Source organism: Mytilus galloprovincialis, chromosome 3 (assembly GCF_965363235.1).
Source record: "Mytilus galloprovincialis chromosome 3, xbMytGall1.hap1.1, whole genome shotgun sequence".
NCBI classification, from domain to species: domain Eukaryota; kingdom Metazoa; phylum Mollusca; class Bivalvia; order Mytilida; family Mytilidae; genus Mytilus; species Mytilus galloprovincialis.
This window is the reverse complement of record NC_134840.1, coordinates 106030557-106048078: the sequence shown is the minus strand read 5'-3', so window position 1 is coordinate 106048078 and position 17522 is coordinate 106030557. Positions and strand designations below refer to the sequence as shown.

Here is a 17522-nt window from a genome sequence, read left to right as displayed (position 1 = left end):
TAATCACATCCCCCTTTCCCTTATTCCAAAACTAATCTCAATTAAAATTTCTAATGGAGTTTGCAACAATAACTACTCATTTAAATACATCATAAAATATTAAGATGTAAAAAAAACTGCTTGTTATCACTGAATGATAAAGATTATTTTAATTTATCAGTTGGTAGTAAAAAGTGAATATACATTGTATATTGTATATAACAAAGATTTAAGTTGATTCTGGACAAAGAAAGATAACTCTAATTAAAAAAAAATCTTGCTATTGCACAATATTTTGCAATTAGATATTTCTTGCTTACTATTCTGGACAAAGAAAGATAACTCTAATTAAAAAAAAATTTGCTTTTTCACAATATTGTGCAATTAGATATTTCTTGCCATTGCGCAATACTGTGCAATTGAAAAGACTTGCTATTGCACAATACTTAATATAATAATTTTAGATCCTGATTTGGACCAACTTGAAAACTGGGCCCATAATAAAAAATCTAAGTACATTTTTGGATTCAGCATATCAAAGAACCCCAAGATTTCAATTTTTGTTAAAATCAGACTAAGTTTAATTTTGGACCCTTTGGACTTTAGTGTAGACCAATTTGAAAACAGGACCAAAAATGAAGAATCTACATACACAGTTAGATTTGGTATATCAAAGAACCCCATTTATTCAATTTTTGATGAAATCAAACAAAGTTTAATTTTGGACCCCGATTTGGACCAACTTGAAAACTGGGCCAATAATCAAGAATCTAAGTACATTTTAAAATTCAGCATATCAAAGAACCTAACTGATTCATTTTTTGTCAAAATCAAACTAAGTTTAATTTTGGACCCTTTGGACCTTAATGTAGACCAATTTGAAAACGGGACCAAAAGTTAAGAATCTACATACACAGTCATGACAGTTAGATTCGGCATATCAAAGAACCCCAATTATTCAATTTTGATGAAATCAAACAAAGTTTAATTTTGGACCCTTTGGGCCCATTATTCTGTTGGGACCAAAACTCCCAAAATCAATACCAACCTTCCTTTTATGGTCATAAACCTTGTGTTTAAATTTCATAGATTTCTATTTACTTATACTAACGTTATGGTGCGAAAACCAAGAAAAATGCTTATTTGGGTCCCTTTTTGGCCCCTAATTCCTAAACTGTTGGGACATTAACTCCCAAAATCAATACCAACCTTCCTTTTGTAGTCATTAACATTGTGTTAAAATTTCATTGATTTCTATTTACTTAAACTAAAGTTATTGTGCAAAAACCAAGAATAATGCTTATTTGGGCCCTTTTTTGGCCCCTAATTCCTAAACTGTTGAAACCAAAACTCCCAAAATCAATCCCAACCGTTCTTTTGTGGTCATAAACCTTGTGTCAAAATTTCATAGATTTCTATTCACTTAAACTAAAGTTATAGTGCGAAAACCAAGAAAATGCTTATTTGGGCCCTTTTTGGCCCCTAAGTCCTAAAATGTTGGGATCAAAACTCCCAAAATCAATACCAACCTTCCTTTTGTGGTCATAAACCTTGTGTTAAAATTTCATAGATTTCCATTCACTTTTACTAAAGTTAGAGTGCGAAAACTAAAAGTATTCGGACGACGACGACAACGACGACGACGACGACGACGACGACGCAGACGCCAACGTGATAGCAATATACGACGAAAAATTTTTCAAATTTTGCGGTCGTATAAAAAAACAATGAATCGGAAAGAACTTTATTTAAACATTTACAGTAAATTTTGAGTTGTACAACATGAGTTTTGGTATAGTTAATTTTGAGATGTACAACATCGGTTTTTAGTATATATAATAAAAACATTACAATATAATAACATTGTAAAGAGCTTGTACAATGCATAAAATATAATATACATTAATAATGCATCTCATAAGGAGGTTGGCCTTGGGTAGGGGACATAACTCTTAAAATCACTAGTGCGTTTGTATTAGACATGTTCATCAATATATTTTAAGCTTTTATCTAATACAGATTACTATAATTCTATTTCACATGAGTGCTTGAAACACAATAATGATAATGGCTGTTACAAACGCATTACTGATTTTATAGTGTTCTCTCCAATACCTTGCAAACTCCAAAACAGTGGTTATGTCTGCACAATAGCATATACTTAAAGTTTAGTGTAGCAACAATGCAACTGTTTTAGAGTTTTCACACCAAGGTCTAACGCCTGAAGACCACATAATTTTTTTAGATTCTCAACATCTTCCCATCAGATAGATTTTCTTCAAAATCTCTGTCCTTCAAACAATTATTATGTAAGTTTTCGCAGAGATACATATACATGTGTGTTCATATGTCTATGATCAACATCTGGGGGAAATAAACGTCAAAAGATGATGAGAAATCCAAATTTGAATTGTATATACATGTAGCCTTCACAATCAAGCATCATAATTTCTTTTATTCTAAATCTTTCATACAAAAATAAGACAAACATTTACATGGCAACATGAACATTTTGGAAAAAATATTGAAGTAGTTAATTGTTTTTTTGGAGTTGTTCTGGTACATCAAGTGATGTTGAAACATTTTTTTTTCAAAATAGATGCATAAAAGGATTTTTTATTCAATCAAATTGACATTGCTTTCTTTCTTTTTTTTCTTCTTTATCTTTTCTGGTTTAAAAAGCTTTACCGTAGCTAAATTCGAAATAATCTTGCAAGTAAATACTAATGATTGAAAAGGGAAAACAAAAGTACAACTATTGCACAATTATTACAAAGCAAAAATTCTAAATTCATCTATGTATAATTGTATACTAATAAATAGAATAAACCTGGTCCCAGTAGATTTTTGGTCTGTCTACATTGAGCTTATGGACTTGGTAGTCCAAAACATCTGGTCCCAGTAGAACTAAGGTCAGTCTACATTGAGCTTATATTTGTACAGACTTGATTGTCCAATAAGATAGTAATTTACAGGTGAAATGAACATTGAGATTGTGTCATGAAAGAACATTGACAGAGTAAATATTTTTTAATGACATCCGAATTACAAATATTTCCTTCATTATATCATGGTGCATGTTTTCATTTTTTTAATTGTTTTTTATGGTAATTGCATTGATAAGAGATCAATCAAGCTTGACACCATTAATTACCTACACTAGAAACATGTTGGATCTGAATATTGGAATTAGTGACAATGTGTACAATATAGTGATATTGATCTAAAGCAAGTAATGAATTTTCAATGGTGTTGTTAAATTTAGTGTAAAAGTCTGATTTACATGGAAAATCTTTATGACAATGCATTCAAATTTCAGAGTAAATGGAAAATATGACAAAAAAAAATAATTTGGTTTTTGTTGGTTAATTCATGAAATTTCTCCCCAACATAAAACTTTGAGCAAGGAGAGACTTGTTACTGATTAATATTGTGCTTTAATATAATTTGTTTACCTAGAATTTAAAGTATTGCACATAGATAAACTGTTTTTGCAGTAATTGCATATGTACAACAGGCCTGCATATTTTCTAAGCTGCATAGTTTATATACAAAGATGGGACAAAAATTTACATTTTTACAAATTTCATGTTTAACCTAATCTAATTTCATTACAAAACTACATTTTCTGTTGATGACTTTAATACAACTACAATGTATCAGGTAACCACAAAATATATTGCAAAATATTTTTTTGCGGATGCATGCGCTCAATTAGAAAAGCAACGCCACATTTTGTCATGACTTTTATACAGGGAACATTTAGTAGTAGCTGTGGTCTCCATTGCAATTTTAGATAAAGAGTTTCAGTCTCTGTTCTTCATAATTTATTTTAATAGTCTGAAAGTGGATTACGAAAAAAAATAAATTGTTTGGGTTACATTGGTTTCAAATGGAAAATAGAAGAAAAATCAGCATGAACTAGATTTAAAAAAACAAACTTGACTTTTAATCTATGATGATGAGGTTATCTGAATTTCACTGCAGTGAATGATTGCAAAGAATTCAAAGTTTGACTTTGAAATAATATAAAACTAAAAATAAAGGTCACATGACAGAAGGCACAGTTCATCCTTGTTCTTCAGGTTTTTATAAAATCTGTTTACCCAGAATTCACTAGCACATGTTTTATTAATTTCTCTTTGTCTTTAGAGAAATTCTTTCCTATACAACACTAAGGACATTGGAAAAAAAAGTATCAATAGCTGTCCACAGATTGTTGAATGAACTGATGTCCTGAGCGTACTAGTTGATCCATGATCACCTTTAATTACAAGCAATAAACTGATAGTTTCTGGTTCCCTGTTCATTACAATAAAGATATCATAACAACATAAACTGGATGTATTTAGGGATGTCTAGCTGACAACAACAACATTATTTTCTATACCCTCCGCATCATTTTTGGTTGGCTGAAAAGGAAAGTAAAAATGATTTAATCTGCATCTTTGAGAAATATCAAGGAAATAACTAAATTAATTACATAAAACACAATGATTACTATCTCTTTTATAAGACACAGGTCCAATCATTTTGAAAGAAAAGGGGGGGGTTAACTCCACACGAGAACACATTTAAAGAAGATTTATACCATGTATAATTAGACAATATATGTATAGTGTCTTGAAATATGACATTTATTTGTATGAGGCTTAGAAACGGGAAAATGCGAGGTTGTACCGAGCATTTTCCCGTTTCGTGCCGAATACAAATAAATTTCATATTTCAAGACACTATACGTATATTGTTTTTATACTGAAATCTATAAAAAAATAAAAAAAATAAAAAATATGTAACAAATATTGTTAAAAAAAAGTGTTTTTGAATTTCCCTCTTGGGGGTACCATTTTGGGGTATTTCCCTATGAGCGTAGTCCAGGCGGTAAGACATTGAAATTTTAAGAAATAAGAAAAGGAAAATGAACTTAATCAATAACATTTCATACACATGGTATATAAATTAACAATTTGAAGATATAACAAGTTTAAATATATAAAAGTTTGACCATTGTTACTACACATTGTCATGGTTGTGACGTGACGTTGTTGATGAAATACAGTAGTTCCGGTTCGGAGGCGGGGCTTATAGGTTAGTTGAGGTCATTGACATATAAAGCTAAAGTTTATACTATAGCTTTATCTGTATAGTAAAATAGCTGATTGCAGTATAAATATACCATTAATAGTTAATTATCTTATTTCTTAAATACATAAATGTTCTTTAGTCTTGCACTCTGGTTTTGTTTGTGACAAAAGTCTTAAGGTAGCAAAGGCAGATTGAGGGGGGATAACCCTTAAAAGAGCTATGTTTATGATTAATTAGTTACATATTAAACTCCAAATCATATAGTGCCTATAAATTCGCTCCCCACCCCTCCCCCTTTTTAAAAGATGGATCTGCACCTGGAATCTGGCTCAGTGGCGGATCCAGGGGGGGGGGGGGGGGGGTTGAAACGAACCCCCCCTTTTTTTCAACCGATCAATGCATTTGAATGGGAGCATATAGTTGGAACCCCCCTCCCCTTTTTAAAATGGCTGGATCTGCCACTGTTGCTCATTGACATATAACTCACATATAGTGTTTTATTATATATTATCAACACTATGTCTATTCTTTTTTGTTATTGCTCTTGCATGGTATAACAATATTTGGCATTTAGATAAATTGCTGACAGTATTACTAGTTTTTTTATAAAAAGGCTAATGTATGACTTGATTCTGATTTATTTACTCCATCTATTAGCAAAAAATACAATGTCTACACTATAATTAAAATAATAGAAATACCTGATTTTTATTGATGACCCAGTTTTCATCCACAATATACTTAAATAAATATTCTCCTTTTGGTAAATCAATAGAAACAGTAAAGACATCATTCCTAAAAATAAAATTAAATATATTCACTAATCATTTTTGAAATAGACAAAATAATCTATTAAAAAGAATATATCAATTGTATAGAACTTCAAATATGGGTTACTGGACAAAAAATATTTAATTCAAAACTTTAAAATCTAGACAAAAACAAATTACTTAAAGCCACATATTTTTCATTTCAGAGAAAATTAGAATGCAGTAGTAATGGGAGATAACTCTGTAATTTAGCTAATAAAATTGATAAGAGTAATGCTTTTCTTGTACTTGTTTTCATTTCAATTTTTTTTTATTCAACTGATGAAGATTAACTGTATGGAAAAAGTTTTACTTAAAGTGAGAACTTTTTCATTTCAGATTTAAATTGAGAAAATTATAATTCAGTCAAAGAAGATAACTCTGTAATTTAGCTTATAAAAAGAGTAATGCTTTTCTTGAAATGCTTTTCTTGAATTGATTTCATTTCGCTTTTTTTGTTCAACTGTTTAAGATAAAAATTGGAAGGGATGAGATCTAAATAATCCTGATTTGTATAACATAAATTCTAATACACTAAGTCTTCAGATTGAAATCATGAATTGTATACCATTTATCTATACAGATTAGACCATTAGTTGTTCTGTTTGAATGGTTTTACGCTAGTAATATTTGGGGCCCTTTATAGCTTGCTGTTTTGAGAGCTTATGCTCCATGTTGAAGGCCATACCTTGACCTATAATGGTTCACTTTTACAAATTGTGATTGGATGGAGAGTTGTCTCAGTAGCACTTATACCACATCTTCTTATATCCATTAACTATTATTAACTTACACTTTCTCTAATGATATTTGTTCTTTCCATTCATTAAATGTTCCTGCTACTTTAACAGTCTCTCCGGCATCCTCCCATTTAAATTCTGTTGATATTTTAGTTTCCTAAAAAATATGAAAATATAAAAATTTTAAAAGATTGGCCACTTAATTGATTGTTGGTTGCATAATGTCTGGTGGCAAATATTTCATGAAGGTTCAGCATGATTTTACTTTTTATTTTTGTGAATTTATTTTGTATAATTCATATAAGAAGATTTGGATTGTTTCCCTTTCTAATTTGCCTCAATAATATTTTACAGGCCGTTTCAGTGAGCAATGGTATATTTGCCCTTATTTGAAATAAGACTCAACATCTTTATTGCTTTTTATTGTACAAAATATTTTTAATAATTTCATGACAATCATAAAGCTCTCCTCTGACCTTGGCTTCGTCCTTGGTGAGTCTATACATATTAAGTGACTCAGGTCAGTCATAAGAAACTTCAAATATAAAAAAAAATATGCCTATGTTTTTTATAACTAAATGGATAGTTTTCACTATACAACTTATGTACATATATACTTTTTTCTGAGGAAAGTTCTTTAATTTGTCCACAATTAGAAGAAGTTTACTTATTTTTAATTGCTTGCTTCCAGGAAGCAATTCGCCGACATATTTTCCGTATGCATAGTGACCTGAGCGTGACCCTACTCTTAAAAATCCGGTGATCGCAATACGCATGGATCTGTCATTAAAATAAACAATTATCTGATTGCACATGTTAAACACGTGCTCAATACCCATGCTTTTTGTTATTTGTTTACTATAAGGTGACCATCGGTAAACTTCGGCTTTAAAACATGGCATTTAATGAGCAGCCGTATTTGTTAAATCATAATAGACAGAGAGAAAAAAAATTGACATTTATACTATATATTTGCGTAAAAAATGAAAAAATCGTGCACAGAGGACTAAGTTTATGATATATACATGCATTGGTTCAAGAATTTTATAAACATTATTTTTCACCACTCACTCGTTTCATATGACTTTAAGACTGATCTATTTGAAAATATGGTTATTGTGTATACCTGCTGTGTTTCTTCTTTTTCTGGCTCTTTTGTTTCAGTTTCCTCTGTCTGAAAATAACAAAATCAATTATTGAATAAGCTTTATACAGTGAAACCTAATTCTATCTAAATCAAACCCTGGAAAATATGAAAACTAATGTAAATTTAAAAACTCTTTAATCAAGATATTCAGTGATTATTTTAAAGCTAATAGGATCTGATGATTGTTTTTAAAATCAATTTATAAATATCTTAGAGAAATGAAGGCTTCAGAGCAAATGCAATGTGATTTCTGTTATAATTAATTTTTCAAAGGGGCATAACATTTTGATAAATAATTGATCAGCACTGATTATCAAAAGTATCAAAGACATTGCTGATATAAACCTATGATTTATTTTAAGATTCATAATTCTGGCAATAATTTAACACATGAGAGCGAACAACACAATTTTCTATATAGTCAATTCATCCAAGGGAGAAAACTATTTTTAAAATGATTTATCAGCACTTATTTTTAAATTTGTCTGAGAAATTGATGATATAAACCTGTAATATAAAATTCATAAAAAACAAAACTTGTACAAATGAATGTGCTAACAATGCAATTTTCCATTTAATCAACTTTTCCAAGGGACATAACTGTCTGCCTAAGAGAAGGCACGCTTTAGTCATGCTTCAGTGATTCCCTATATAAACAACAAAATTTTCCCCAGAAAACCCCTCTTAATCCGTCTCTGCTCTGATTTTCACCTTATTTAAGAGATTGTTGATGTAAACCTAGTTATTAGTCTTATAAAAATCTGTCTATTAAGAACAGTACTGTGCATGTGAGGTCACACACAAGACAGGACAGACATACAGTATTTCTACAATGTAACCATTCCCATGGAACAATAATTCTGACAAATGAAAACAAAATTTCCAGTCAGATTTGTTAACACAGGTTTCACTGTATTATAAGTAAATCAAGACATTTACAAAGGTTTCACTGTATTATAAGTAAATCAAGACATTTATAACTGTACACCAGGTGGCTATTAATGTCTAGACCCTGATTGTTTCAGTATTGTTACTTCCATTACAAAGACTACCGATAATTCCCAGTGAACTTTCTGTATCGATTAGCTATCAGATTTCTTTACACTTTACCAAACAGCCCATAATAATTTTTTCCATTTGCAATATGGATTAATGAGCTAGCTTTTGTAATTTACAAATTTATACAACAGATGTTTAAAAGTCTATTATATAAATAGTAGTGTTATAGCTTGGATTTAAATCAGAGGGGCTCAGTTTTAAGATGAAGGGTGTGTTAGCATGTTTTTCTTTTGACTTAGAAAAGGACTACTCGAATGTTTATAATGTAGATACAAATTTTAAAAAATCCCTTAAAATATTTTTTCTGAATTCATTATAGCGTTTTTTCTAAGGGTAAAATGTGTAATATAAAATTCTTAAAATGATTGGTAAGTTTAAAAAAAGAATTTCCTTCAATTGCATAGGACTGGACTTAAAGGTATTAGGGTAGATAGATGGGTACACGTTAATGGCAGATGGGATCACAGAATGGCATAGGCTGGGAAATCTTATTTTGGGGCTAGCTAAGACACTGCCTATAGTATTGTTTATTTATATACAATGGACTGAATCTATTCTCTTTATACTTTACAAGCAAGTGGTTGATTTCAATTGTTTCAACAGCTTTTAAAAAAGTCACGGTTGTTAAAATTAGAAAATCTGTTTCACTTATATCTTTTTGGTTTTTGGTTTTTAAGTGCAAACACATTTGATATAGTTTTAGAAGCAATATAAGGTGATGAAAATACAGGCAAGCGCTGTGATTTAGAAGACAATGTGGGCACCCGCCCTAAAAAAAAAAAAAAAAAAATAAAATCCTGGGTCCATACATGGTGTTGTTAGAAGCATTAAGAACCATTTCCCATGACAAAAAGTAGATAAATTGACCTCCTGCATTCTAAATTTCCTCAAATTGTATTATTAGAATAAGTTTACCAAATGACTCATAATTTTGAATTACAGGAACTCTTGTCCTGTCTAAAAGGTTAAAGATCAAGTAAAGTTATTATCTGTGTTTGAATAACATTATTAAGTATTGCTGTATAAATCAATAAGAATAACATATTGTGTTAGACCATCTGTGATGCAGCTAAGTTACTCACAATAGTTCAATCCAAGGCTAAAAAAAACCTCATAGTGTTTCAATGAAAGAACATTATACACAGAGAGCATTCAAACATTTGTTTGAATAACATGAACAATACCAAATTTCCTGCACCAAATTTATCTGATTCTCATTTAGAGCATTAATGTCTCGTGGTGAAGAGCTATAAACAACAAGAGTGTACACACTGAAATGTCTCGCCTTCTTTACTAATCATTGATAGTATGTTGATGATCTTAAATATAAAGCTTTACTACAACTGTCACATAAACTTCACATTAACCAAGAAAGCTAAACATTGACCAATGAACTATGAAATTAAGGTCAAGGTCAGATGAACCATTTCAGAAAGACATGTACAGCTAACAATTCTTTCATACAACAAATATAGTTGGCCTACTGTTTATAATTAAAGAAAAACAGACCAAAACATTAAAACTTAACACTAAGCAATGAACCGTGAAAATGAGGTCAAGGTGAAATAAAACCTGCACGACTAATATATAGATCATAAAATATTTCCATACACCAAATAAAGTTAACATATTGCATATAGTATTAGAAAAAAAGACCAAAACTCAAAAATTTAACTTTGACCACTGAACCATGAAAATGAGGTCAAGGTCAGATGACACCTGCCAACTAGACATGTACACCTTACAATCCTTCCATACACCAAATATAGAAGACCCATTGCATAAAGTATAAGAAAAACAGACCAAAACATAAAAACTTAACTATATCCACTGAACCATGAAAATAAGGTCAAGGTCAGATGACACCTGCCGGTTGGACATGTACACCTTACAGTCCTTACATACACCGAATATACAAGACCTATAGCTTATAGTATCTGAGATATGGACTTGACCACCAAAACTTAACCTTGTTCACTGATCTATGAAATGAGGTCATGGTCAAGTGAAAACTGTCTGACGGGCAAGAGGACCTTGCAAGGTACGCACATACCAAATATAGTTATCCTATTACTTATAGTAAGAGAGAATTTAACATTACAAAAAAATTTAACTTTTTTTTCAAGTAGTCACTGAACCATGAAAATGAGGTCAAGGACATTGGACATGTGACTGACGGAAACTTTGTAACATGACTCATCTATATACAAAGTATGAAACATCCAGGACTTCCACCTTCTAAAATATAAAGTTTTTAAGAAGTTAGCTAACACCGCCGCCGCCAGATCACTATCCCTATGTCGAGCATTCTGCAACAAAAGTTGCAGGCTCGACAAAAAAAGATAGCCAAAGCAGGGCAAAGAATCAGAGTTTTGAATGAGGAATATAAATTCCTCAATTATAAATAATTTCCAAAATTTTGTAACAGCAAATAAAAAACACAAAATCTGTATTTTCATTTAAATATATCCCACTCCAAAAAAACTGCCAAAATATACAGGAAGCAAAAAAACAACTTTTGAAGGTGATTTATGTTAAAACTACCTGTTTATACCTTGTAATTAAGAACATGGTTATTTTTTCCTTATTTTAAACTATGTATTTACAAATAATGTTAAAAACAAAGGGAAGTAATTATGCAATAAAGGGAAGTAATTTTACATTTGTTAAGATATATAGAGGGATTATTACTCTCTTCTTCCTTCAAATATATTACATTTAAACATTTTACATAGAAAAACAGTAAAACCAATAAAATAGACCTAATATGTCATATATTTTTAATTGGACTAATTTCAGCAGATATTCATCACGCTCCAGCATATTGTACCTTTCCCTATGCAAGAGCATGCAAAAACATCAATTTAAACATGGCCATGGATAACATTGCAATATATTTGATTTCGTTTGAAATTGGGGCTTTCCCGTCTGCTATTAGAAGTGATTATTTATAGATGGGAACTAGCATAACTTGTTCTGAAACTGGTTCTGCAACAGTATGTACTATTTATAAAGTTTTATGTTAGGTGCATAAGGCACGAGGAAAGTTTTGGCGGTTTGTACAGGTGGGGTTTAATGATACTATATAAAGTTTGCATTTAAATGTATTAGTATCGAAGGTGGTCGCAGTTGGGTCCAATATAAGTTGGTGACATTGGTATATTTACAGAGGAACAATGTTATATGTCATGTATTTATATGTTGTTGGAATCGAAGAAATCGGTACAATAAAGTAAAATAAAATATTGTATCGCAAGAGAAAATAATATGTTACTGCGAGCAACTAATCCTATATCTGTGTTTGTCTTGTTTATAGCCTATTGAATTTAGAGAATTTAGGGAGAATTTAAAATTAAAGAAAAAAAAACCCTAATTAACACCTGTCAATCAATTATTGATGAAGAAGTTCACAAATTGTAATTTTATTATTTCTAATTAAGAGCTCTCAAGGGTGATTTAAGGGATGAAGCCAGTTGTTAAAGCAATGAAAATGATTAGCAATGTATGATGTTGGAAATGCTTAATTTCACTCAAATCTTATCAGACATTCATTTCATGAAAAATCTGATTCTTTCAACCAATAAAAACAGATTTTCAGACTTTCAGACCCATGTCCTTTGCAAACATTGGTATACTAGTAGTAGCATTTGGACATGAAAACTAAATATATACATTTTTCTTTTACTTCCTATTTGGAATAATTTGGATTTTTATCAATATCTTTCAATATAATTACACTTAAACATGTATTTTTGTGTTAAATCTGGGCTTTTGCCAATTATTTTTTTTTTACAAGATTCTGTTTATTTCATATCAAGGACATACATAATTTTATATATGTATTTCCTCACTGTCTTCAGGAAATGTAATACAAATTGCACATAATGAAATATTCTTGTACCACACAAAAATGTAAGATTCTTTTACCAGACAAAGTAGCAGCTAAAATTTAAGACCTTATCTGAAGAAACTGTAATATCAAATTCATGAGAGCTGGGAAATGACAATCTTATATATTAGGACCAAGCTGAGTAATTTTGTAAAAATTGTTTAGATACATATATGTTTTTAGTTTTAGTTTCTTGTGTATAATTTGGAGTTAAGTATGACGTCCATTATCACTGAACTGGTATACATATTTGTTTAGGGCCTAGCTGGAGGATGCCTCCAGGTGTGGGAGTTTCTAGCTACATTGAAGACTCATTGGTGACCTTGGGCTGTTGTCTGCTCTATGGTCGGGTTGTTGTCACTTTGACACATTCCCCATTTCCATTCTCAATTCTATACCATTATGGTAATTTTACAGTTTTAATATGGTGATGTTATTATTTGTTCTACAAAGGTGCAAATTAATGTAATTATCATCATAGACATACAGTTGTATTTACAAATGGGAGATAACTCTCCAAAATGTATATGAATTTACTATCGCACATTGAAAGTAAAAAAAAAGCAAATAATAAATAAAATGTTACATCTAGCAAAATAATCAAAAGAAATTCCCCAACAATAAACAGATATAGAAAAATAATACGCCAGAGGTCACATTTTTAAGGACTACCGGGTATAACTTGTGGAAAAAGGTCTATTTAGTTTAATTAATTTACTTCCACTTCTGATTTCGGTCACGAGTGACTTCCTGCTGTCATATGTGATCAGATAACCTTTAGTCCAGAGTAGGAAAACACTTTAGATATAACAGGAAATTCTAAATAAATTGCATAGAAATAGAGATTGGCATTCATAAAATGAAAAATTGTATAGAGTTTATTTCTAATTTTATTAAGTCAAAGTACGGTCTTCAAATGGAGCCTTATGTTTGATATCAGCATTTTTACTGTAATAAGTTTAGACATTAATCTCAAAACATTGACATGTAAAATTTAATATAAAAATAATAAGATGAAGTAGTACATTTTATTACCAATTAGACAGGTACCAGTTCCTACCAGAGACCAGATTAAGTGTTTAAACAACATGAAGTACCTGTTAGGCATTCATCAATTATCCAAACCCCGACCATGTATATAAATTTTAAAATGGATGACCAAAACTAAATAACTTGTTCAATTGTTTCCATACTTATGAATTACATGATGAGATCCTCCTGTACCATCTCATGATATAAGTTTGACTATTAATTTTCAAGCTTTTGTCAAGTTGATGTCTCGTCAAATCTTATATAAAGAAATACAGATGTAAGGTAGATAGATCTAATGTGTACTTTATATACTTTTTATAGCTTGCTATTTGGTGTGAGCCAATGCTCCATGTTAAAGGCCTTCTTTGACTTTTAACTCATTGTGACACTGACTTGGATGGAGAGTTGTCTCATTGGCACTCATACCACATTTACATTGTAATTATAAATCCTCACCTTTTCTTCTGCTTGTACTACTGGTGTAACTTCCTCTGTTTTCTGTGGTTCCTCTGGTTTTGTTTCTTCCTGTGAAGATTCCTCAGTCTGTTTTGGTTCTTCTGGTGCACTTTCTACAACTGTTGTTTCTGTTGCCTGTTGTACTTCTTCCACAGGTGCTTCCTGTTTGGTCTCTTCCTGTGTTGTTACTTGTTTTGTTTCCTCTGGCTGTTGTGTTTCTTCAGTTTTTGTGGACTCTGACTGAGGTGTTTCTTCTTTTTTTTCTGGTTCTGGTTGTTTTTCCTCTGCTTTAGGTGTTTCTACAGGTTTATCCTCTACTTTGGGTGTTTCTGATTTTTCCTCTGCTTTGGGCGTTTCTGATTTTTCCTCTACTTTGGGCGTTTCTGATTTTTCCTCTGCTTTGGGTGTTTCTGATTTTTCATCTGTTTTAGATGATTCTGATTTTTCTTCTGGTTTAACAGGTGATTCTGCTGCTTGCACAATCTCCTTTGGTGATTCTGGTTTAGAATCTTCAGATTCTGGTTTTGAATCAGATTTTACCTCAGTTTTTGTTTCACTTTGCTTATCATCACTTTTTTCTTCACTTTGTTTATCCTTTTGATCACTAGTTTCCTCTTTATTTTCATTGCCTTCGGCTACCTTTTCCTGATGATAGAATAAAATAATTAAAATATTGTTCACACCTTCTGTAATTTCCATTTTCTATAACAATCATTCTATAAGCATGCAGTCAATTCAACATCATAAGCTGTTCAAACATTATTTGTAGACCGTCACATACTGTTCAGATTTATCAAGCGTATTTTGGACGACTCTGATTTTCATTAACCTCACATTTTGTGTGTCTGTTTGTAAATTTTTGTTTTTTCCCATCTGTTTAATGTCTAGTCTCTCTAAGTAAACTTTCCTTTTAACTTATTTTTTCTGCCCAACCTCTGATAAGACATATCTTAGTATTGTCTCCCATATTTTATTTTCTAAATCGCCCCTTTTTTTCAGATTATACATATATTAGATTTGTCTTTTATATTTTATTTTTTGTCAATCCAATCTCTCTGATTATAAAAATTGCAGGTTTGTCTCCCCTATTCTATTTTCTGTATGCAAAATCTCTCTTATTATACATATTTCAGGTTTGTCTCCCCTGTTTTATTTCCTGGCTTATTAACCTTTTTTGATTATACATATATTAGATTTGTCTTTTCTATTTTATTTTCTGTCAATCCAATCTCTCAGATTATAAAAATTGCAGGTTTGTCTCCCCTATTTTATTTTTTGTCTGAAAAATCTCTCTTATTATACATAGTTCAGGTTTGTCTCTCCTGTTTTATATTCTATTGGCCAAACCTCTCTGATTATACAAATCTCAAATTTTTCTCCCTTGGTTTTTTTCTGTCAGCTAACTTCTTTGATTATACATATTTCAGATTAGTCTCCCCTGTTTAATTTTCTATCTGATGAGTTTGTGACCTCTGTTTATTTTTCTGTCTGCCCAACCTCTGGGATATAACATATATATGGTTTATTTTCTGTCTGTGCAACAAATCTAATAAAACTTCATAGGAGGATTTAGAAAAAAAGGGGGAGGGGGGCAGATGACCCTGATCAGATTCCTGGATTTGTACCTGATCATATCTAAGTTTTGTATCCATGTTTTATGTTCTGCCTGTCCAGCCACTCTTATAAATTTGTGCTCCCTCCTCTGTAGAATATATCTAATTAAACTTACCTCAGATTTTGTGTCCCCTCCTTCCTCTGTTTTATTTTCTGCCTGTCCAGCCTCTCCATTCACTTTAGTAGAATCCCCCTCCTCAGTTCCATCCTTCTTCTTAGGTTTTCCACTTTTATTTCCCATGATTATTTATTTCAAGATTCACTAATCTAAAGGTATAATAAGATATATATATATATGTACTTGCATAAATCATCAAAATTTATCTGATAAATATTAAAACTTTGTCATTTGGATAATAATAGTACAGTTATCTGTATCACACAGAAAAGAAAAATGTTCTGTAACCTTGACCTTCAATGTACATGTATTAGATACACACTAGATGGAGTAACCAATAGACTTTGTCAAGGACTTTTTTTTATCAGACAATCATGTTACATAGACAAACAAGAGGCTCTCAAGAGCCTGAATCGCTCACCTTAATTCTTTTGGTTAAATCTCTCATCAATGATTATTTTGGCTTTTCAATTTATTTAAATGTTTTTTGGATCGTCCTATTTTCTTCAAAAGCCAAAAAAAATAATCATTTTCTCCTATGTTCTATTTTAGCCATAGGAGCTATGTTTCTTGACATACAAGGAAATAAAATATAAAATTTATACTAGATACTCTGAAACTCATTTAGCCTAAGTTTGGCTGAAATTGATACAGCAGTTTCAAAGGAGAAGATTTTTTAAAGTAAGTTAACATGATGAACAAATTGTGAAAAAAGTCTTTAAAGGGCAATAACTCCTTAAGGGGTCAATTGACAATTTTGGTCAAATTGACTTAATTGAAGATCTTACTTTGCTGAACATTATTGCTGTTTACAGTTTATTTCTATCTATAATTATATTCAAGATAATAAACAAAAACAGCAAAATTTCCTTAAAATTATCAATTCAGGGGCAGCAACCCAACAACAGGTTGTCTGATTCATCTGAAAATTTCAGGGCAGATAGATCTTGACCTGATAAACAATATTATCCCATGTCAGATTTGCTCTAAATGCTTTGGTTTTTGAGTTATAAGCCAAAAACTGCATTTGACCCCTATGTTCTATTTTTAGCAATGGCAACCATGTTTGTTGATAGATCACAACTTCGGATACAATTTACAAACTAGATACCCTAAGGAACATTCAGTTAAAGTTTGGAAGTATTTGGCCCAGTAGTTTCAGAGGAGAAGATTTTTGTAAAAGATTACTAAGATTTATGAAAAATGGTTAAAAATTGACTATAAAGGGCAATAACTCCTAAAGGGGTCAACTGACCATTTCCGTCATGTTGACTTATTTGTAAATCTTACTTTGCTGAACATTATTCCTGTTTACAGTTTATCTCTATCTATAATATTATTCAAGATAATAACCAAAAACAGCAAAATTTCCTTAAAATTACCAATTCAGGGGCAGCAACCCAACAACAGGTTGTCTGATTCATCTGAAAATTTCAGGGCAGATAGATCTTGACCTGATAAACAATATTATCCCATGTCAGATTTGCTCTAAATGCTTTGGTTTTTGAGTTATAAGCCAAAAACTGTATTTGACCCCTATGTTCTATTTTTAGCAATGGCGACCATGTTTGTTGATAGATCACAACTTCGGATA

At 31.0% G+C, this 17522-nt stretch overlaps 1 protein-coding gene across 5 annotated transcripts in view; it reads right to left on the bottom strand.

The window, feature by feature from the left end:
• Positions 1-1711: 1711 nt before the first annotated feature.
• The window catches only part of LOC143069690 (uncharacterized), a 30846-nt gene continuing 15035 nt past the window's right edge, over positions 1712-17522 (bottom strand). For all 5 annotated transcript variants that reach the window (XM_076244455.1, XM_076244452.1, XM_076244454.1 and 2 more), the window contains exons 2-7: positions 15926-16077; positions 14197-14841; positions 7740-7787; positions 6667-6770; positions 5766-5859; positions 1712-4391 (exon numbers count right to left, since the gene is read on the bottom strand). In XM_076244455.1, the coding sequence (XP_076100570.1) occupies positions 4338-4391; positions 5766-5859; positions 6667-6770; positions 7740-7787; positions 14197-14841; positions 15926-16051 (1071 nt within the window). In that variant the 5' untranslated portion in view covers positions 16052-16077 and the 3' untranslated portion in view covers positions 1712-4337. The remainder of the gene's footprint in view (positions 4392-5765; positions 5860-6666; positions 6771-7739; positions 7788-14196; positions 14842-15925; positions 16078-17522) is intronic.